Consider the following 22,392-nt stretch of genomic DNA (forward strand, 5'->3'; position numbering starts at 1 on the left):
TGCTCTTTTGCCTGGCTTCCTTTTGTGAGGGAAAGAGGGAGGGGCTACAGGTAGTCTAAGGGCAGGGGGTTGAGTCCTCAGGGTGTCAGTGCTTATGCCACAGTGACTGCCCAGGCATGACGCTGACCTTTAAGTACCTAATTAAACCAAGCCAGAGTCCAGTGTGGATGAGGACTGGGATTCCAGCTGTGCCGGGCCAGGGCATGAGTTGGCTTCACAGGGCTGTAAGGTCACCTTACTATCTCTGATGCTGGTTTCACCCAGGTCCACACCTTGGCATCTGCTCACGGGACCTTCAGCTGGAGCTCCTAGCTCGAACTCAGGGTCATCCCACCTTGTAGGCAGGTTCTCACTCCCTCAAGCAAGACAGAGCCACTGGGGCTGAGGCTTCTGGTCTCAAGGCTAACAGGGGGCAGGCAGTCTGGACCCCTAGGTTCTGGGCCTGCTCTGCCCCTACCTCTCATCTGAACTGTGAAGGTGCATAGGCTTGGTCAGTAGTCGAACAAAGTTTCCCCACCATTTAACTCTTGTGAATTAAACTTTTGCACATCCTTAATATATAAAACAGGTAACAGACGCCTAGTAATAAAAATAAGTCATTTCTATTTTAGACAATGAATTGTTATATAATACAAGCATATAATTTTTTATCCTAATTTATAAAAAAAAATTTCAAAAAGCAGAAAACCTCCAAAGCACTTCTGAGAGTCAGAAAACCACAGGACCACGTAGACTTGAAGGGTCTTTGTGAGACAGTCAGAGTGACGTTGCCCTGGAGAGGAGGGCTGTGGGAAGGTGACAGCAGTGTTGGGAACACAGGAAGGGCTGGAGGGGGCTGCATGGGAGCGGCGAGAAGGAAGTATGGAGGCAGCTGTTAGAGTCCGCTTTATTGAGTGCTGTAGCATTTACACAGGGCAGAGAAGAGAGGTCACAGCTGAACAGAGCCCTCTCAGGGGTTTCTGCTTGAGAGGGACGAGGACGGCTACCCAGGACATGGCTCCCAGGGCCGCTGAGGCAGGGTGCAAGCTTGGCCTCTGCCCCTCTTAGCTCCCCCTGACCCTGGGGAGAGGCCCCACAGTAGAACAGCAGCATCTGGAGAGGCCCCCCTCCCTCCCACATAGCTATGGCAGCCTAGGGTTGTTGAGTGCTCTGCTCCCAGGACGGGGAAAATCTCCATTTAAATGCCGACACAAGGAAGAACAACGGGAACGAGCCTCGGGTCAGAGGTGTGGGTGCCCAGGGAGCAGAGCTGGTTCCAGAGGCCCAGGTCAGCCCGGTGAGCTGCACTGGCTGCTCCTGGTGCTATAGCCTGGGGGCTGCAGGGAGGATGGGCTTGAACCCAGCTCAGCATTTGACCTGCCAAGAGGATGCTGACAGATAGAGGCTTCAGCATCTGGCTTTTATTGGTTGCTTGTTTTCTCAAACCCAGCATTAAGAAAAAGTCACCTGAGGTGGTAGTTTAGTCCCGGTTGGGGGTGGGGGTGGGCCAGTGGTCACTCAGGAGGACGGTGCGAGCATGGTGTGATGGGTCCTTCACATGTAGTACCAGGCCAAGAGGCCAGCAGCCAGGGCCACACCGACGGCCAGAATGAACTGGAGGCTGGGCTTGCTCAGCACAGCCACGGCTGTTTGGAAGGGACAGCTGCTGCCCTCCAGGACACCTGTATGGCAGTACCAACAGGGGACATCGCATCAGTGGGGGATGCTGATATGCTCACCCTGGGAGGGAGCTCGGGACACGCAAGACCTACCTTTGTCTTGTTTAGCAGCATAGTAGGGGCATTTACCCATATCTCCTTTCCCATCATGCAAAGGGAGCCCATCCTCCAGGGTCTCGTTGGCTAGCAAGGAGCCAGCGTGGTCCAGTTCATTGAATATCTGCAGGAACAGAGGATTGACAGCCATCACTGGACTTTGTATACTCTGCTTTCAGAGAAAATGTCCCCCATGCAGAGGGAGCTGGAGCAGGTGAGGCTTGCTCAAGAGTGCAAACCAACAGCCCAATCAATGCTGGGGGTGGCCGCACTGCCCTGGCACTTCTCCCTAGCACGAGCTCTGGGAGGGGTGGCTGTACCTGTGCTGCCTGGCACCCCACAAGTGCTGACTGTGGTGGATCTTCCCTGGACACTGAAAATATCAGGGCAGAGAGAGGAGAAAGCAAAAGCACTGTGCACAAACACCATGTAAGCACACAGACTTACCCACTTCCAGTTGCTGGGTATTCTTAGCAACAAAGGATGGAAAAAGAACAACATTGGAGAATGAGGCCCTGGCAGGGCGCACCCATCTTGAGTGGCTCTCAGAGGCCTGCTGATGTGTCAGGCCAGAGGGATGACGGGCCTGTGGTCAGGCTGGCACTTCACTCCCCCAGTGGCCACTCTCCTGGTGCTGAGGTCTAGTCTGGGCTCTGAGCACAGAATCAGCCTCCGCAGGCTCAGCACCATCTAAGGGCTACTTGTAATCTGAGTTACACTCCTCACTCTCCTTGGTTCTCTTCCTGAACTTACCAAGCAGGACTTTTCATAGCACCCCTTACTAAAAAGGAGTAAATCTATTCCTCAAGAACAGAATGCTATGGTGAGAAGGAGGGAGACAGCTCCATTCTCCCCAACACTTCTACATGCTGGAGGCCCACCTTCCCAAAACACAAGCTGTGTCTCAAACAAGGCGGAGCCACCACTGGGCTCGCCCTCTGTGGCCTATTTCGTCCCTCGACTTCCTTTTTGGCAGGCTCTAGCTCTTCTGTCCTAATGTACTGATGCCCGTTCAGGCAGCTGTGGATTGGCTCCTGTCATCGGAGGCCCCCTTCCCACCTGGCCCCCAGCAGTACCTGCATGTTGTACTCGAAGGCCTTGTTGGCTTCCTCCACGATCTTTTCTTTGGTCTTCAAGTTCAGGTCCAATGCGTTCATCCTGGCCCGATACAACTGCTTGAACTGCTGCGCGTTGTCCACATTCTCAAACAGGTAGAACTGGGTCCCTTCCCCCGTGCTAGGGAGTTTCAGTGCCCGCTGGGCCACCTTCTTTAGCACTTGGCCCCCCGAGAGGTCCCCCATGTAGCGGGTGTAGGCGTGGGCAACCAGCAGCTCCGGCTCATTCTGCCCCACGTAGTGGATCCGCTCCACATACTTTCGGGCAGCCTCAGAGCACTGCACCTGCTCCTCCCAGTCCTCACCAAAGAAATACTCCATGTCCTTGGTCAGGGCCTCCTTCCGGTGAAGCTCCAAGGGGAAGTACAAGGGGGCAAAGGCTGGGTGGTCCTTGTTGCGGTCCATTTCCTCCTCGAGGGCTGAGTATGTGAAGTAAAGTGCAGTAGTGGCCAGCTGTTGAGGGTGATGGGAGGAGACCATGGGAAAGGGCTGCAAGCCCTGGCCAGCAACTCCCGAGCCCACCACATTCGAGCAGCTGGAGACAAAGGCTTGGGCAGCAGCCCCCTTTCCAACCCCCAAATGCTTGTTTTTATATAGTGAATTATTTCACATACCCAGGAAACTGTTCCTTAAAGGAAGGACATGGTGAATTCTTTGGAATGTGGACACTTTTGCTTCCTTTACATCACTTTGTTATTCCACTTAAGCCTGGAAAACCACAGCCTGACATCAAGAAAGAGCGGAGTGTGGAGATAGGGCCAGCTTCCCCCTCGGAGCAGCTCCAGGGGGACCTTGCTTGCAGGACTAAGGCCTCCAACACGACCCGTCTGTGACTAGGGCACAAACCTTAAACAGCTCCTTCTTAATGTTGCCTTTCAAGAAGTCCTTGACAAACTTGGTGTTTTCTGCCTGGTCGTGTGCTTCCTTGGTCCCTTCCTTCAGGAGCTCGGAGAGGTCAGCCATCCTGTGGAGAGAGGGTGTGTGTGCATGCGCATATGCATGCATGGCTGCATGGGTGAATTAAGCCCTTCCCAGCTCCAGGGTGTCCACTCACTGAGCTGGAGGCAGGGGCCATTCAGAAACTCAACTCTAGTATGGACACAGGGTCTTGCCAGGGAGCAAGGCGCAGGCAAACCCCAGTCTGCCCCAAGGACTTGGGTGACATGTGGGATGTCTATGGCCTACTCTTCAACAGTATCCATGTCTCTCTGAACCACTCAAAAGAAGGATGCTTTGCTTCTGTTGCCACCTAGTGCCTGAAGAAACACACACTTCTAATACCACCAGTGTTTGCTGGCTTCTCCAGGGAACAGCCAGCCTTTGGGAACGTGTCTCCTGGAAGCCACACCACTGTGAAGGACTGACCATGGATCTCCTGAGGCAGCCCTGCTGCCTTCCTCCCACCTTGGACTCCTAGCCTCTTCAGGACTACATGTGGCTGGGCCCAGACGTAGGATGATGAGAATGAAACAAAGACTGGGGAGGTTGGAGCCAGGACCCAGGTTTGTGCTGCTTAACAAAATTACACAGGATAAAGTTGTGTCAATAGATGCCAGTAGCCAATACTGGACAAGGCTCTAAAGAACACATGACCCTAAATGGTAGCACTGGGCAGGGGCTCACGTGTGTCCACACAATCATCCACTAGAGTGAGAAAAATTTGGCCTCTCACAACCCAGCCTCTGCTGGCTTCTTTAGGAGATTAGCTCGTATCACCCATGTGCTGAGAGTTATTTATTATTAGCAATTATTTCAAGATATGAAAAAAGAACTTTGCCAATGACAAGGCTATAACAAGAGGCTAAGAATGATCAAGAAGAGACCCCAGTAACTTGAGGCTTAGTGTGAACAGGCCCTAGCCAGTAAGAAAAACCTCTGGAGTTAGAGTTGCTCCCACATTCTGAGAGATGGAAGACACTAGAAAAAGTGCCAGCTTTGCCTCTGATTACCCTTTCTCACCCCAGATGCCAAAAACGCCGAGGCTTTTAACCTACAGGACTAGAAGTACCGTCCAACACTGTCACTCAGCACTCCTGGCAGTGCCTCTCTTGCCTCCTCGGGAAGGAACAGGGAAGTGCTGAGCAGTCCAGGGTGCAGTATGCTGTCTCTGCAGTTCCAACCAGGCATCCTGGGGGCCACAACAGCAAGGCCCCTGACCACAGCCTGGTGCCTCCAGCACACAAAGCTGGGCTCTGGGCCCACCTGACAACTCAACCAGCCCCCATTGCTCACCTGGTGTGGTTTTCTTTTTCTGGGGTCCCAGAGCTCTTTTTCTCTGACTCATCCACCCCCTCTGAGGTCTCCAGTTCCACTGACATGGTTGCTGAGTGTAGTTCTTGCTGCTCTCACTTCTCTGGTCCTGTAGAGACATGAGGAGCTGGTGACGTGGCGCTCACAGCAGTCACTTCCCCCAAACACCTGCTGGTTCTGCTCTCCTCTGAGCCAACATAACCAAGGAGTCACCCACATGCCTCAGGACTGTTTTCTTTAAAAATAAAGCTCTGCCATTACTGTGATTGTATCTGAATATGGACGGTGGATTAGGTAATAACATTGTACTGATGTTGAACTTGCTGTTTTTTATAATTGTACTGTGATTATGTAAGAGAATGTCCATGTTTTAGGAAATACATACTGAGGTTTTCAAAAGTAAAGGGACACAAAGTCTGCAACTATTGTCAGATGGTTCAGAAAATGTGTGTGTGTGTGTGTATACACACATATACGTAGAGAGAGATAGGGAGGGAGGGAGGGAGGACAGCCACAAGTAAAGCAAATGAGGCAAAATGCTGATGGTGCATCTGGATAAAAGGTACACAAGAGTTCTTTGTACTAGTCTTCCAACTGTTCTGTGTGGACTGAAATTATATCAAAATTAAAAGTTACCTAAAACATAAAATAACTAAGAAAACATCACAGATAAAGCTTTAAGTAAAAAAAGCAATGGCGCAGTAGCTCTGAGTTTGGCAGCAAGCGCATCTGAAACCATCTGGTCCTACCTGTTAAGGGTTGGGTGGCCTTGTGCAGAGAGCAGCAGAGCTGGGCACTAACTGGAACATTAAGCCAGGCTGCTCAAGTTGCTCTGCTTTAAAGCAGAGGACAACCTACATCAGCTACACTGAGTCACCAAGCAAGCAGACACTCCCCAGCCTACTCCAGACTCCGCAGGGCTGAAGGAAAACACACAAGCTGGCCAATCAGCTCTCGGTGCCTGCTGCCAGGGCTGAGCCTTCGGCAGCCAGAGAAATACAGTCCCACAACACGACAAGCTCCTCCTCCACCCCTAGAGGCCTCCACTCTGGCAGTGCAGAGGGGCAGCACATCTGGGGAACTTTCCAGATGAATAGCAGCACTGTTGCACCAACAACTAAAAAGTAATTCATGAAACCAGAGCTACCAAAATTGGGGCCAAATCAAGTCACAGAAAGAAGACACCTTCATTTTCTACCTCAACCAGTATCTATTCACTGACCATTTCCTATGTGTTCCATCCAGAAATAGGTGTCAAAGGGGACAAAGACATGTAAGAAATGGTCCTTCGAAGGTATAATGAAGAAAACAAAAACCACCCCTCTCTAAACCCACAGATATAACCACTGTTAATGTGTTGGTAAATATCCTTTTTGAGTTTCTCTTTAGGCATGTAGTTATATCTTCTCCATTAGCTTTTGGAATATTATAATGCATGGTTTGCTCAACATGATCTTTCTGAACCTTCTCTTGCCTATAGATTTAGCCTTTATACAATGGGATTAACGATAGGGCAGATTAAATGAGAGCACAGAAGGTAAGGCTTTTAGCGCAGTACGTGCACGTAGTAAGCACTCAGTAAATACCAGACATGATTGTTTGGACTTGTATTTTGATTGAGGCTCACTGATGTTATCCAAAAATGCTTAGAAAATAAATAGCATAAAGTAAAATAAGCCAGACAGAGAAAGCTATGCATGGTATCACATACATGTGGAATTTTGAAAAAAAAAAAAAAAAAAAAGGTTGAACTCTTAGAGTAGAATGGTGGTTGCCAGGGGCTGAGGGTGGCATAATGGGAAGAGGTTGGTAAAAGGGTACAAAATTTCAGTTAAAAGATGAATATTGTCTGAGGATCTAATGAATAGCAGTGGTGACTAGTTGACAATACTGCATTACATAAGTGAAATTTGCTGAGTAGATCTTAAACATTCTCACTAAAAAAAAGAGGTAAATATGTGTGGTGATGGATGTGTTAATTCACTCGATTGTGGGAATCCTTTCACAATGTATGTGTATATCAAATCATCATATTGTAGACTTTAAACATATTACAATTTTGTCAATTATATCTCGATAAAGCTGGGGGAAAAAAAGAAAATAGCAGAATATATAGAAAATGGGGATCTTCTCTTGACTCCCAATCAAACATACTCTCCTCTCCGATAATGCTGATGAATTGTACCGTGCATTAACGTTAAGTCCAGAATGCAAAGGTAGGTGGTCATCACATGAAGGAAGAGTATTCTGAGAGGCTTCCTGGAGAAGGGAGAAATTACCCAGGACCCTCAACTACAGACAGCATTTAGGGTGGGGGAGAGGAAGGGCATCTAGAACAAGGAACAATATGAACAAAGTAGAAATGGGACAGACCACAGAGAGCACGTAAGGCTGCCCAGCTATGAGTGCTTTTACCCAGGGGCCAAGGCAGACTTTGCCAGCTGCAGAATAACCCCCACACCGGCTTGTTCATGCTAATCTCGTTTTATAGACTTTTAAGAAAGAACATCTGAGCTCCACACCCTTGGACATCCTGAGAGCCAAGATTTGTCCCGAGCTGCTCAGCACTCAGGTTGGCTGCAGAGAGGAGAGGGTGCGGGGATGGGAGCTCTGGGACACCTAGAGGAGAGAAGGGTGCAGTAAAAGGTCTCAGAGTCTTTAGATAGGTGGCAGAACACATGGCTGTGCTAAGGTCACACTCCAGGCACCTGAGGACTGCAGCCCTCAAGCTGCTTGCAGGTGAAACTAAAAGTGGGCAAAAGCAAGAACAAGTGCAATCTGGTTGCCTAGGTTACCAACTGCAGTAACAGTAAACTTCTTGCACCTAATTATGCTGCACAATAGTGACTGTGTACGTGATTAAATCTGATCATTAACTGTTTCACTGGATAATAACTGCATGCTCTGGGAGGGTGCAGTCTTGCTCAAGCAACAAGGCCTTTTGCTTCTCTTAAATAAAACACAGGGGAAGAGAATGTTGCTTCCACAGATGCCCACCTTGGCATTTTCTTTTGTTCAGTAACAATTTATCTGTGCCAGTCTCCCCTTAGGCACACTCTGCCCACCCTGTTTCACCTCAGTCCTGCCTGAGAGCCCCAATTCCCTCCTCCCACCTGGCAGAAGGCCCAACTTTGGCCCCAGGGGCAGGGCCACAGCTGTCTGTTTCACTGCTGTAGCTCCAGGGCCTGGAAAACAAACACTTGTTGAATAAAAAACCTAAAGGAAAGAAGGCAGGTAGGCAATGGTCTAATGCATACTGTCAACAATATGCAGTTAAAAAAAAAAAACAGTGAAAAGTAATCTGATGTCCACTACTTCAAGAGTCTTCTAAACTCAAAACATGATTTAACGATTTTGCTTTGAAGGAAAAATAGATACCAGCTTATCCTACCCAGCAGCAAAAATAGTGTGTCCTTAGTGCAGGCTAAAAGCACCATCTGTGTGCGGGGTGGGGGGTGCTGCTTAGGAAGGCTCTGTTGGTACATTCAACCCACACAGGCTGGGTGCCAGGGGAGGCAGCCTGTGTCTACCCCTATGGCCTGGTCACTGTTCTTCAAGGGACTGGCCACATAGTGCAACATTCAGAAGCTGTCTTGCAACATCAGAAACAGATTTCACTGCATTCTCTGAAAAGCTACATGTCTAAACTCAGTCTGGCCGACCTCTACACTTGAATTCTTTTTTCTTTGCAGGAACCACTGGAATTCCTAGAAAATCAGAGACCAAATCGTAAATGTAGAATCTTTCTAGACTTCACCTTCTCATTATCGACAACAGGCTGCCCCACTCCGTAACAAAAACAACAAAAAGATTCCACTCCAGTACATTCACTTCAAGAAGTACTAACAGTAATCCATACCAAAATGTGGAATAGCCCTATGACATTAGAAAAAAGTCACACAGCTTAACAATATAGAGTAGGACTGCTCAAACAACAGCAAACAGTGGAATCCTGGCACAGCTGCAACAAGCTGATGGGATGCATCCACGCATGGAAAAGTCTACATAAACTTATTTCTTAAAAAAAGGACCCAAATACTGACTACAACTATGTGAAAAAGTATGTAAGTATACTGATGATGACAGGAAGGAAATTTGGAAAGCTACAAATACTTACTATTTGTTGGACTTTTTAGCCAGTTGGCTCCATCTTTTATATAAAGTGGCTCAACTCTCTTGAAAAGGGGGAGGGAAAGGCAGAGTAGAAGGAGAAAGAGGGACAGAGAGACAGAAAGAGAGGAACTGGAGCAAGCAACCCAGCTAGAATCCTGCACTGTGCTAACTAGTCAACAGGAAGTCCCCTGGGCCCTTTACAAATTCCAGAAAGGTCAATGTGCCCTCTTTCTCTTCTAACTCTAGAAAACTGTGACCCTCTGTTTATAAAATCTGCCTCCATAACTCCAAAATTCCTGTACTCCTAGCCATTCACTTGATGGCTACTAGTTTTCTCTCCCACACCTGATCTGACAGAAGTGGCAACAACCTATCACCCACGTTCCTTCCAGCAAAAGAGGTTCCTGTAGTCCTGCCAATAGATCCAGAACACTCATTTCAAAGCTACCGCTCCTGGTAAATTGCAGGCTCAAGGCACTAGGGCTTGTAAAAGAACAGACATGTTCAACGATGTTAAATCTTCCTCCATGGAGACTCAGGTCCAGCAAATCTCAGAAGGTGTCAGCTTAGTGCACTGCCACCAGACAGAAACATATGCAAGGACTCCATCACTCATTCCTCATCCGGTGATTCAAAAAGGCACAATAAAGACTTCATCTATGGGGCTGGCCCCGGGCCAAGTGGTTAAGTTCATGCACTCCGCTCCGGTGGCCCAGGGTTTCGCCAGTCCGGATCCTGGGCGCGGACATGGCACCACTCATCAAGCCATCCTGAGGCAGCGTCCCACATGCCACAACTAGAAGGATCCATAAGTAAAAATATACAACTATGCACTGGAAACACTTTCGGGAGAAAAAGGAAAAATAAAATCTTAAGAAAAAACAAAAACAACACAAGACTTCATCTATAACAATTTTCTTTTTCAATCTCATTGTTTTTCTCTGCCCCGGAAAACCACAACTGAAGGAAGGGAGCTGTTTGCTGAGGTCAGCCAGCACTCAAGAGGAAGGTGGGAGGAGGGGGAAGGAAAGGCAGGGCGACCAGCTCCCTGGAATTAGAACAATTCTCCCGCTTGAATCTGGAATTGGTACATTCAACCATGACCCGCTACTGTACTTCACTGGATGCCCACAACATGAGCTAGTGTTGTCACCCACATGTGCAGAGGAGGAAACAGCCAGAGGGAAGGAAGTGGCTGCTCCCTCCTGGATGAATGGCTTGTGGCTGGGCATCAAGAGTCCCTGCCTGCTTCCTAGACAGCTGTTAGAGGCTTCAGAGTTCACTCCTGTATAGAACTGACATCACATTAAGAAGTGACTATTTTTCAGCTTCCGCAAGTGCCAGTGTCTTGTTTCCCTAGTTAAACCAAAACCTTCCCACAAGACAGATCAGCAAGACTCCCTCAGACTCAGATTCTCAGAGTCCAATACCATGTTCCAAATCACTCACAGCTCAGCACCCTGGGGATTCTCCAACCTGAGCTGTAACTGTTTCAGATGCACAAATGGAATGCCTACTGAGAAAGCTAACTAAATGAAGGAGGTGTATGTGGGTAACAAGAAAATATTGGTTAAATTTTAAAATATCAAGTAAAATAATAAAAATTTTAATTGGGTACTATGTTTCTGAATTGACTGGTATGAAATCTGGTTTTATCTTTCTTTGGATCTACCTCCCTCCATCCCCTTCCTTCTCTTTCTCTCTCCTGGTGTGCATTTTCTAACTACTGACTTACGTATATTTCCCATGCCTCAGAGCTGGCCAAGACCATTCTCATCCTATAGGGCCCAGGTGGTTGGCTCCTGCATTTACCTGCCTGTGTTGTTTTCTCCGCTACTCCTCCAGAGTCCACTGCTCCCATCGCTGGGCTCCAGCTGGCCAAGGGTCTCCTGCAGTCCCTGCCCTCAGCTGCTCTTTCCACATCGGAGCTGGGCACTGGCTCCACAGCTCCTCCCTGACCCCTCTACACAGGCCCAGTTCCAAGTCCACTCCCCCAGTGCCCAGCACTGAGGCTGCTCCTCACCTGTGTACCTGTGAGGGCCGGGACTCCATCAGGCTCTGGCTCCTTTTCTTAGCCAGTACTGTAGGTAATGAAGCCTCTGGTTTCTTCTGTCTGAAGGCCTGTCCCTGGTCGTTGGTGCAGCTTCCTTCCCACAGCCCATGGGTGAGTATGTGTGTTTTTTCCACTCTTTTGGCTGAACAAATACCTTTCATTTGTATACATCTTGGTCTATGATCTCACCCCACCCACTTATATGGCAACATTCAGGAGGGTCACAGTTTAAAAACCATGTGCAAGATGTGCCCCATAAATGTTTTTAGATGGTAAACACAGAATACAAGAATCCCAAACTCTCCTTTTCCTGGATTACAGGATCTCTTCCTTCTCTCTATATCCCCTAAAGGCTTTTCTGTGAGAATACCTGTCTCTGTTTAACAATACCACAATCAGGCCAAGTCAAGTCTTAATGGTGCCAAATATTCCCATCAGGCCTCAGCAGATATAAACAAGTAGGTTGTTCACCACCACAAAAGTTCTTTTCTGAATATGTCTACATTCTAACACCGTACATATGATCTGGGGAGCAAAGAATGCTAGGGCTACTGTGGAGGGAAGAGGAGCAGGAGAGAGGAAGCCAAGGGCGGGAAAGTGCATCTCTTCAGAGTTCCAAATCTCTCTGGTTCTCTCCATTTTTCACCAGTGTTCAATACCAGAAGACTATTAGGAGGATCAAATAAGACAGAAGACCGTGAAACCATTTTATAACAAAAGTTAAGTTATACAAAAGGACTTGAGAATGAACCCAGAGCTGTTTACTAGCTAGTCAACCCTAGGAGACACTCTGGGTGAGCTTTTCAGACCTTGCTAAAACATCAGGAAATTCTCAACATGGGGAAGAAGCCCTGTTCCTGGATGTAGTGTACCAAGAGCCATTTGCATCCCACCCAGGTGAATGGATGTGCAGAAGAGGTGCGACCTGTTTCCTGCCTGAGGTAAACAGCCACCTGACTGGCCCCGCCCTGCTCCCTAACCTCAGGGAGACTGGAATGTTGGGCAGGCAGCAGCTCAGTGGACCTGTCAGTTTACAGGAGCCACGTCTGGGCTCCCGCTCACTGCTGATTATTGCTATAGACCCAGCCCACCTTTGGGAATGGAAAGGTAGCTGGGCCCTGCACAAAGGGCATGGTCTTTAGAGCTAGAAAGATTCTGTTTTAGATCTGGAGTCCCAATGCTTAGTAGCTCCATGGCTATAGGTAAGTCATAACGTCTTGAAGGCTGAATTTCCTCATCCATAAAACAGGGTAACAAAACTCTCTTTGCTCCACATTCTCAAGTGTGCTGTAAGGACTAAATGAGCTAATGTGTGTACAAGTGTTTCATGAAACTGTAATGCTGCCTCAAATGTTGTCTTACTGAGAAAGTTGTTGATGAAAATGAGCTGAGTGATTATGAAACACTGAGGAACAATATGGAATCCATAGATAATTCTGTGCAGGTCACACCTGAGGACTTCTGACTCAGCCCTCATTCTCTGGCAATGTCAGGACATGGGAATACCTGTTCTGTCTGAGGTGAGACATGTGACCACTACGACTAGAAAACACACACTGCAGATGCTGCTCGATGCTGGCTGAGCCAGATGTTGGGAGCAGTGGATGGGGTTGAATCAGCTCTAACCCGACAAGGCACTTGATAAGAGGGGCCTCCCCAAACCCTCAGGAAACCACATCATCTAGGTCAACAGCTTCTGAGTTTATAAACTAAATGGCCTGAGATCTCCTCTGAACTCTGGCGCTGCCACTCCTGTGGAAATCTTATTCACAAGTGTCACTCCTCTCATTTTAATCACTGGGTGAATTCCATCACACTGTTCACTGAATGGATGAGTATTAACCTCATGATAAAGAGCAAGTTCAGACAAGGAATCCTGGAAAAGTGGGGAGGCCAAGGACACAAGGTCCTTGCATCAGACTTATTAAACACACACTTGCACATTTGGGCAAGAAGCAACCAGAAAGCAAAACAACTGCTGACTAGTCTAACGGCACAGCCTCTTAGAAACCTCAAAACCTGACATCACTCAGAAGTCCAAGACTTTTCCGGTAGGCTTTTTTTTTTTTACTGGGGAGGGAGGTGTGCTCATCTCTAGCATGTTCAAATCCACTTGAGCAAACATTCAGAGCAGACACTGAGGACGACCTGAAACATTCAAAAGAGCGCAGAGAAGGGGCAAGAAGTCTACTGTTGCTGGTGCTGAAGACCAGTTCCGGTAAAGAGCACTTCCTACCATTAATGAAATAAATACAAGACCCGCCCTGTTCAAAGTGCCACCTCACCTTACACTAGAGGACTCAGTCTTAGGGCTGGGAAGACAAAGACTCTTTAGTTCCATGAGAAGCACCTCCCGGGAAGGTGGGGAGGGGAACCCAAGCCCTGACTGAATTCTAAAATGGTTAGGCTGTGATTTTATAAGAACAAAGCCTAGCCAAGAGACATCCTACAGAGCTGGCTGTAAGAGAGCAAATGCTGACGAGACCACGGGTCACCCCTAGGTACTATCAAGCAAAAATTATTCCAACTTTGGAACAATCTTGAAAGTATGTGTCCTGTGGATAAAAGTAGGGTCAGTCCTATTTCCTTCCACTGAGGTGCAACAATTGTCACCTGTGGCTTCAGGTCTCTCATAAATGATGACTATGAATAGCATTTGGAGATGGAGAGAGAGAGTGGGTAGTTAAGATGCTTCTGCTGAAGCATCTCCATTTTGAAGCATTTCCATTTTGGAAAACCTAGAAGTGCTATGGGCTCCCAGGTGCTTTCCTCTCTACAAACAGGCTCAACAGAGCCTTAGCAGCATTCCTGCAGGGGCAGAAGGCCCTCAAGTTCACCCAGGAGAGGGTGGTGCAGAGGAAGAGCAATGGACTAAAGTCTAACAGGCCTGGGTACATTAGGCTAAGTCACTTTCAAGCAGGGTCCCATTGACTATGAAGAAACTCAGATCAAGAGAATTAAGTAATATGGCCAAGGTCACTCAAAGAGTTAACAGTCAAGCTGGGACCAACTCCGAGTCCTTCTGAATGCAAAGTGATTCCTCCTGTGTCCCCAGCTAACCTTCAGAGCGGCACATGCATGTGAGATTAGTATGGCGTCATCACAGAGTACGAGTAGCATGGAAACGAGGCTTTACTACACTGCATTTACAAGTGCAGTGGAGGGTTTTCTAAGCCACTGCCTGCCATTTGTTTTTTCAGTATGAAACGAGCTCAATCCTATGATTTCTGAGAAGTAAATGCTCAGGGTCCCATTTGGAGATATAGAATCTGCTGCTGCCCATCCCTGCAACACTCACCTTGGCTCAGTCAGATTACATGGCAACTCGAGATTGTTCTCTGGTGAGCCCTGCTTTTGTTGACTAGCAGGGCAAGCCAAGGCTGGAGATGGTTGGTCCCAAAGGGGAGGATGTATCCCCTGCCACTCGATGCCTAGAGGAAGCAGCCAGACCTCTGAGACCTTGGTGGACAATGAAGCCAGAGGCTCCGGGGCATCCCTGCACGAAGGGGAGGTCACAATAGAGTCTGCACAGCTCTACAGCACCCATCTCCACAGTAACTACCAAGAAATAGAAGATCTGGTTTCAAGAAACGAAGTATGTCAACATAAACTTCTTATTTATGATTAGCAATGCTCAAGGCATTGGTCAATCTAATGAGGTGACTCCTATATCTGTTTGGACCTGCAAGGGATCTTAACATGTTCCCACAGGCCTACCGAGTTAGGTATTATTCCCAGCCTTCTTCACAGTAACTGCCTAGATTCTGGCAGTGTGGGGGTGGGGGGTGAGGTGGGGGTACGGAAACAGGCCCAGACCAAGAACTGGTAACTCCAAGAGGCTGGCCCCATCCTACACAGGCTTGTGTCTACAGTAGCAGGGGACCAGCAGCAGCAGCTATCAGACTTCCTCAGAGTAAGAGGCTCGGCTTTCCTAGAGTTACCGGCAGGCCCTGCCTCCAGTGGAGGAGTGGTCAGGGGCACAGAGCAGTCAGCCTGCTGCCAACCTACTGTCTGGTTCCCTATATTAATGAACCAGGCAACAACAGCTCCTAGGAATGAGGGTTCTCAACTGTTTTCTTCCTTCAGTATATCTGGCCTGATTTGTACATGAATCACAATGGCCCACAGGAACAGCCAGGGGTAGGAGTGTAAAGAAAATACATCGCAGGCAATGTGAAATGACCAGCAGTTAGTTATAACAGCAGCCCTCTCTTCTACTCTAAAAAGCCTCTCAGAATGAGAGCTGATTTACAGGGATAATCTTTAACTCAATGAAACTTATTTTTTTAAAGACAAAACATTCATAAACTTCACTGTTAGTAACAAATTCTAGCAACATCCCTCAAAACCACACTGAAAAGGAAGAAAAATCAAAGTGGCACAGTGCTTACTTAGCAAAATGCCCTTAAACTCTCTTTCTAGATGCTCCAGCTCTTCAATGAAGCCTTCTAGGATCAAAGGGAAGAGAGAACAGATCACCATACATTATTCTGCCTGGTCTATGTGTGAAATTTCTACAGCCATGTGCTTTACTTTCCTCAGTAGTATAAAATTCACAGGACACAGCCTCCCCATGCAACAGTCAGTGGCAGTAATTCAGTGTCTGTATAAATACCACATGTGACTGTTAATTTAGATACAAATATAAGTATTTGTATTTCAGTATACATAGATCCTATGAGTCAGCCCTGGAGGTCTAGCGGTTAAGATTTTGGGCTCTCACAGCCACGGCCCATGCTTGTTTCCAGGTCAGGGAACCACAGCACCCGTCTGTCAGTTGTCATATGGTGGTGGCTGCACATTGCTGTGATGTTGAAAGTTATGCCACTGGTATGTCAAATATCAGCCGGGTCACCCATGGTGGACAAGTTTCAGCAGAGCTTCCACACTAGAAAGACTGAGGAAGAAGGACCTGGCCACCCACTTTCAAAAAAACTGGCTATGAAAACCCTGTGGAAAACAGCAGAGCATTGTCTGACAGAAGACCAGAAGGTGAGAGAGGATGGTGCAGAAAGACTGGGCAGGAAGAAGTACAGAAATGGCACTGGGCAAGGGATAGGAAAAGAAGGTAGAACAGGTCATCAGGCTCAGATCTCAGGTGGCTGAAGGAGAAAATGTATTTGGTTTCTGCCATATCTTTGCATCCCTCAATGACACTTTTGTCTATGTCACTCATCTTTCTGGCAAGGAAACCATCTGCCGTGTGACTGGCGGGATGAAGGTGAAGGATGACCAAGATGAATCCTCACCATACACTGGCATGTTGGCTGCCCAGGATGTAGCCCAGAGGTGCAAGGAGCTTGGCATCACTGCCCTCCACATCAAACTCTGGGCCACAGCAGGAAACAGGCCCAAGGGCCAGTCAGCCCTCAAAGCCCTTCCCCACTCTGGAATGAAGATCAGGCGGATTGAGGATGTCACCCCCCATCTCTTCTGATAGCACCCACAGGAAAGGGGGTCACCGTGGTCGCCATCTGTGAACAGGACTCCTCAAATAATTCTTTTCTGTTAATAAATTGCCTTCATATAAAAAAAAAAGACCGGCCAGGGTTCTACTCTGCTGTACACAGGGGCGCTAGGAGTTGGAATTGACTCAAGGGCACTAACAACAAACAACAATACATCGTATGACGTGGAGACTGAATCTCTCCATCTCAAAATTTCTAAATTTCTAGAAGACGGTTTCAACAAGGTTTTGGTGTTTTGTTTATTTTTTGAGGAAAATTAGCCCTGAGCTAACATCTGCCGCCAATCATCCTCTATTTGCTGAGGAAGACTGGCCCTGAGCTAACATCCATGCCCATCTTCCTCTGTTTTTTTCATATGTGGGATGCCTGCCACAGCATGGCTTGATACACGGTGCATTGGTCTGCACCCGGGATCCAAACTGGTGAACCCCAGGCCACCGAAGCAGAACGTGCAAACTTTACCACTGTGCCACCAGACTGGCCTCAGGTTCAACAAGTTGAATAGAAGGCATACGCACAGAATTCCTTTCTGTACAGTACAATACTAATGTGCTGATATGATACCAAAAGAGTAGAGTGAATGAGTGAAGATGATCTCTAGAGCCGACCTATGGTAGGCACCCAACAAATGTTACCTGAACTAAGCCCAGTCAAGAGAGAATCCACAATCCACTGGCCACACACCGGCCGAGAAGCAGCACAGGGATGTGGTTGAAGTGCAGCCTCTAGTTATGTACAAGAGAGAGCAGACCCGGGTTCTGCTGTATACCAGCTGGATGCCCTTAGCTCAGACCAGACTACTTAACTTCTCAGAGTCTCAGTTTCTTCATGTGTAAGGATAGTAATAACAACTCTGCAAGGTAGGTATGAGAATTAAATAAAATCACTTACTTACAAAACTACAACATGTCATATGACACTGTTTAATAAACTAAAGAAAGTGTCATTTAAAGTTAACAAATGTTCCCATATACTTTTAGATAAGAAATGGAAATATTCATCTCTATGAGAGGCCCTTCAGGTAGCATCAAATCTATCCTGGGTACTTTGAGGTAAAGGCTCACTATGAAAAACCTCTGCTTTCTTATAAAACTTCTGTATTCTAATAATACCAGATTTCAAGAAAGGAAAAGAAAAACCTTGGAACATCTAACAAAATAAATTTTAAAAAGGACCTAAAGGAAGACAGTTCAAACTCTTTCAAGGAGACTCTGAACACGAGTTAGGTGAAGACCCCTTCATGCTACAGAGAGTCAGGATGGAGAACACGGCACATTATTGTTTTGTTTCTTTAGAGCAGCTCATCACTATAAAGGTTTAGGTAACTGAAAACCTTATTTGATACTGTGACAAATCTGATTTGCATTTATGTATCATGACAATCAATCCCCAACGCAGTGGTTTTCAGCTGGGGGCCACTTTGCCCCCAAGGGACATCTGGCAATGTCTGGAGGCATGTTTGATTGTCACAACTAGGGGGTAGGCTGTGCTACTGGTATCTAGTGGGTAGAGGCCAGGGTTGCTGCTCAACATCCCACAATGCACAGAAAGCACAAGCACAAGTCTGCACGCTCACACACACAAACACTTACCACCACCATAACCGCCGCCACCACCACCACCAATTATCCAACCCAAAATGTCAACGACACAGAGGTTGAGAAATCCTGCTCGAACCTCAGAAGCAGTGCTAAGGTAGTTCAAGAAGGGACATGAGTCTAATACGGTTCTCAGCCCTTCATCAGCTTACAGAGAGAGAGATGAGATTCGTCCTGATACCATGCTTCACACCTTCATCAAATATCCTCTACAGAGATTTCTGGGAAACTGAATTTCCACCAGAAAACAGAAGAGGCTGTTAGCAGATGGTGCAACTTGGCACTGTCCATGGATGACAATGAAAAAGGTCACAGTACCTTCCTGGGAATAGGACTGATTCGTACTTGGATCTCTACAAGGCAAAAGCTTTAAAGCAAGCTCAGTAACGAAGCCAGGCAGTGGCAAAGCCCCTGACAGAAATGTGTTTACTGACTTCTTTGTGGAATGGAACATAAAACTGGGAGAAATCTAATTGCCATTTACCAGTCTGGTGGCTGACTGACAAGTAAGCTAAGAATCAGGAGAGCAAAGTTCTACTACCAGGTCTCTTACTAGCTGGCTATATAATATGACTTCCCTGGAACTCCAACATCCTCATTTATAAAATGAGAGGCACTCTCAGTGAGCTGCAGGGAAGATGGCATTTAAGAGGAGGCAAAGCATGAAAGGCTATGGGCCTCCCCCACCCATTTCAGCCAGAGCAGCTCCCCTACTCCTTGCTATACTTCCTCCGAAAATGGGGTTGTGCTACTTCTAGAAATACGATCTAGAAAACAATGAGCTTGATGATCTTTGAGGCCTGAAATTACATTAAGAACTACATAAGCAAGCCTTCTATGATCTATTATGGCACTTGTATCCTGTTACAGTATTTGTTTATATGTGTGTTTTCCAGATAACAGCTCATTTATCTTTTTCCCCTACTGCCCAACGCAAGGCACCAGAATATGAGGTATTCTCAAAAATCAAGGTATTCTCAAAGTGCAGATGACAAGGAAGACAGTTAAAAGTAAATGTCAGAAATAAGAAAAACGTTTGGCTAGTCAGTAAGCATTTTTGAGCAGCATATTTACTGTAGAAATTTCTACTGACAGGGGGTGCTGGGTGAGATGAGTTTATGGGGGCACTAAGCATGTGATGCTTTGTGCTCAAATAATTCACTGTGTCATTTCTGAAGGAGAAATGTTGCATTGCATTGGTTTTAAACTGGCTTCCTTACATTCCAGATACAGGTACTGAGAACATACCTTTTAGATTTTGTTTTAAGGACTTTGAAAGTCTGAATAGGAGCAGAACACTGCCTTACTGGTTTTTTCAAAGAAATGTATAGGTAAAATTTTAACAGTCAAGGTAACACACACTTGCCAGCACTTCTCCACCCCATGCATGCACAAACCACCTGACATTTCCCAATGTCCACCTCTGTGAAAACCCTTTATTCCCCAGTTGGCTTTAGAGAAGGGATTTCGCAGCAGTGGTCTCTTCATGTTTGTTGCTCTAGGGAAGCAGGCAACCCAAAGAAGGCAATAGCTGTACAATCTCATAACAAGCCCACATCCTGTCTCTAAGCACATTTTGGAGGAAACACACCAAGGGATTAGGTTATCATTATCGTAAGGGGAAAAGCAAAATACTACAGTGATCACAATTTACTGAAAAGAAAAAACCAAACAGCAATTTGCCACTGTAAAACTGAGTAACATTCTGTTCCATGAGGCAGCACCCACAAACTACACAAATTAAAGATACATGAAGCAGATGGCTATAATTGTCAAGAATTATAATTGTCAAGAATTGTCCTCAGAATTGGTCAAACATTATCATCTCCGTTAATCATTATCAAGAAGAAATTCAAATAATCCAGAACATCTACTGTTGACTAAGGACATGATTAGGCAATAATTAACTTTAGGAAAAAAGAAGGTAGACAAAGAGAGAGCAACTGTCCAACAGCTTATAAGCCAAGAGCGAGCAGAGTCATGTGCTCCAGAGCTCTGAGAGGCACGCTCACCACTTTTTTTAAACCAAGCCCTACAGGGAAGGCCAATATATAAAGCAAGTACAGTGGAGCATGCAGAGTTGAAGTGGTAGTCGGGGCTGGGGACTCAGGCAGTCAGCTCCTCCAGTGCCCTTAGGAACTCTGAGCTCAGCTGAGTTTGCTGGCTGTGGCGTAGGGGAGCTAGGATACTCACTTTGAAATAGACAGCTCCCATTTTCCTCTGCATGTGCGAAGTGATGGCAGCTCTAGGCCCATCTCTTAGGCCTATATGTCCAAAGCAGCAGAAGAAAGCTGGTCCTAAATTAGCCACTGTTCCTGGACTTGCCCAGGGCTTGCCAGCGGCTGGGCCAGGGCTCCCTCTACTCTTTCATACCTTGTTTCCAATAGTCCAGCAGCTTCTTGAAAATGTCCTGACCTTCCAAAAAGCATGTGGTTTCTGTATCTTCAACTCACCCCATCCCCAACACTCTAACTCTGTGGACAGGTGCATACTCCAATCAGTCGCACTTAACTGAAAGGTCCCTGGGGGCAGATCTGGAGCCCCAGCCACACTAATCAGGGAGGGTGGTTTAGCTGCCCCATTCCTATTAACCAGATTAGATCATTGTGTGCATGGAAACAAGCACTCACACATGCCCCATGGCAGTTAGTGTTGAGTGGAAGGCTGTTGTTTACAAAGGAATCCTAGGGTTTCAGTCTCTAATCTTCTACCCACATACCTCCTCATCTGAAGATATAAATTCAAAGACATGCACTTCTGAAGATGAGTAGCAAGGGTGTTTGCCAGAATATAATAAATAGTCTTTTTGGGGTTGGAAATCCCTTTGAGAAGCCCTTGGAGACTCTCTCTCCAAGACAATCACATATAAAAAATGTTGCCTATCCCATTCCTGAGCAACCACAGGCCCCTCAAGTTCACCCATGTACTCAGAATTCAGGTTAAGAATCTCTGTATAACCAGTTATATTAACTGTTCCAATTACAGATTTCTCTCTCTCATTGCTGGCAAGAATTAACTGGTAATGGCGCTGCTTCTCAGCAGTGCAAAAACATCCTGAGAAATTATTCAGATTACAACAAAAGACAGAGCTTTCATCCAATGTTTTTGCACAAATAAACCAAACATAATAAATTAAGTTACAAAGCAGATAACCTTCACTATGTTGAACACAAAAGAAGATGCGACCCAAACCTCTTAATTCTCCCATTAATTACTATCAGAAAAAAAGACTGCATTAAAAGTCTATTTATAACTTTTTAGTCAACTATGGCCCGTAACATATAAGGAGGTAATTTATAGTTCAAGTTTTTCATCTCTTTTCTCTCCAAGAAGTGACAAGCTGAATTCTAAATTTTACACTGAAATATATAATTCCAATTTTCAAAAATAACTTCCTCTTGGAGGAGTGATATTCCAGTTTTGGTGCAACCCTGATACAGAACCCAACCGTCCTAAATGGAGTCAGTTTTTTTTGTTTTTTAAAGATTTTATTTCTCCTTTTTCTCCCCAAAGCCCCCCAGCACATAGTTGTATATTTTTAGTTGTGGGTCCTCCTAGTTGTGGCATGTGGGACGCTGCCTCAGGATGGCTTGATGAGTGGTGCCATGTCCGCGCCCAGGATCCGAACTGGTGAAACAACCGGCCACCAAAGCAGAGCTCGCGAACTTAACCACTGGGCCATGGAGCTGGTCCCCAAGGGAGTCAGTTTTTAAAGGAAACCCAAAAGATGAAGGTAGCCCAAAAGCCCCAGCTGTCTAGTTTTGCTTTTCAACAGACTCGACAAGGAGTGAGCTAAAGGTAACAAATGAATACCCTATTTTCTCTAACTCATTTTCTCTGTGGCATTGTCATTTCTAGCGTAGCTCATACTCCTGACTCTGGTGACTCACAGCATTTCACCTTACTGACCCAAGCAAAGGAAAAAAAGCAAATCAAGCAAGACAGCAGGGGAATCACAGATTTTCCTCTTCACATCCCCAGTTAGACGAGGTCACTCAACCAGTGTGCATTTCCAAAGCCCCTCGAATGCCCCCACCCTCA

At 46.6% G+C, this 22,392-nt stretch overlaps 1 protein-coding gene and 1 pseudogene across 3 annotated transcripts in view; one reads left to right on the forward strand and one right to left on the reverse strand.

Annotated features, from left to right (window-relative positions):
* Positions 1 to 872: 872 nt before the first annotated feature.
* Positions 873 to 22,392, reverse strand: part of HMOX2 (heme oxygenase 2) — a 37,757-nt gene continuing 16,237 nt past the window's right edge. For 2 of the 3 annotated variants that reach the window (XM_070568591.1, XM_070568590.1), the window contains exons 2-6: positions 5,102 to 5,228; positions 3,716 to 3,833; positions 2,831 to 3,322; positions 1,752 to 1,878; positions 873 to 1,661 (exon numbers count right to left, since the gene is read on the reverse strand). In XM_070568591.1, coding sequence (XP_070424692.1) covers positions 1,534 to 1,661; positions 1,752 to 1,878; positions 2,831 to 3,322; positions 3,716 to 3,833; positions 5,102 to 5,187 — 951 coding nt within the window. In that variant the 5' untranslated portion in view covers positions 5,188 to 5,228 and the 3' untranslated portion in view covers positions 873 to 1,533. Of the gene's footprint in view, positions 1,662 to 1,751; positions 1,879 to 2,830; positions 3,323 to 3,715; positions 3,834 to 5,101; positions 5,229 to 5,868; positions 6,101 to 22,392 lie in introns of those variants that run through there. The other variant, XM_008524750.2, reaches the window with a different exon arrangement.
* LOC103553959 (small ribosomal subunit protein uS11-like) lies at positions 16,309 to 16,765 on the forward strand (annotated as a pseudogene).

This window comes from Equus przewalskii, chromosome 12, assembly GCF_037783145.1.
Source record: "Equus przewalskii isolate Varuska chromosome 12, EquPr2, whole genome shotgun sequence".
Lineage (NCBI taxonomy): Eukaryota > Metazoa > Chordata > Mammalia > Perissodactyla > Equidae > Equus > Equus przewalskii.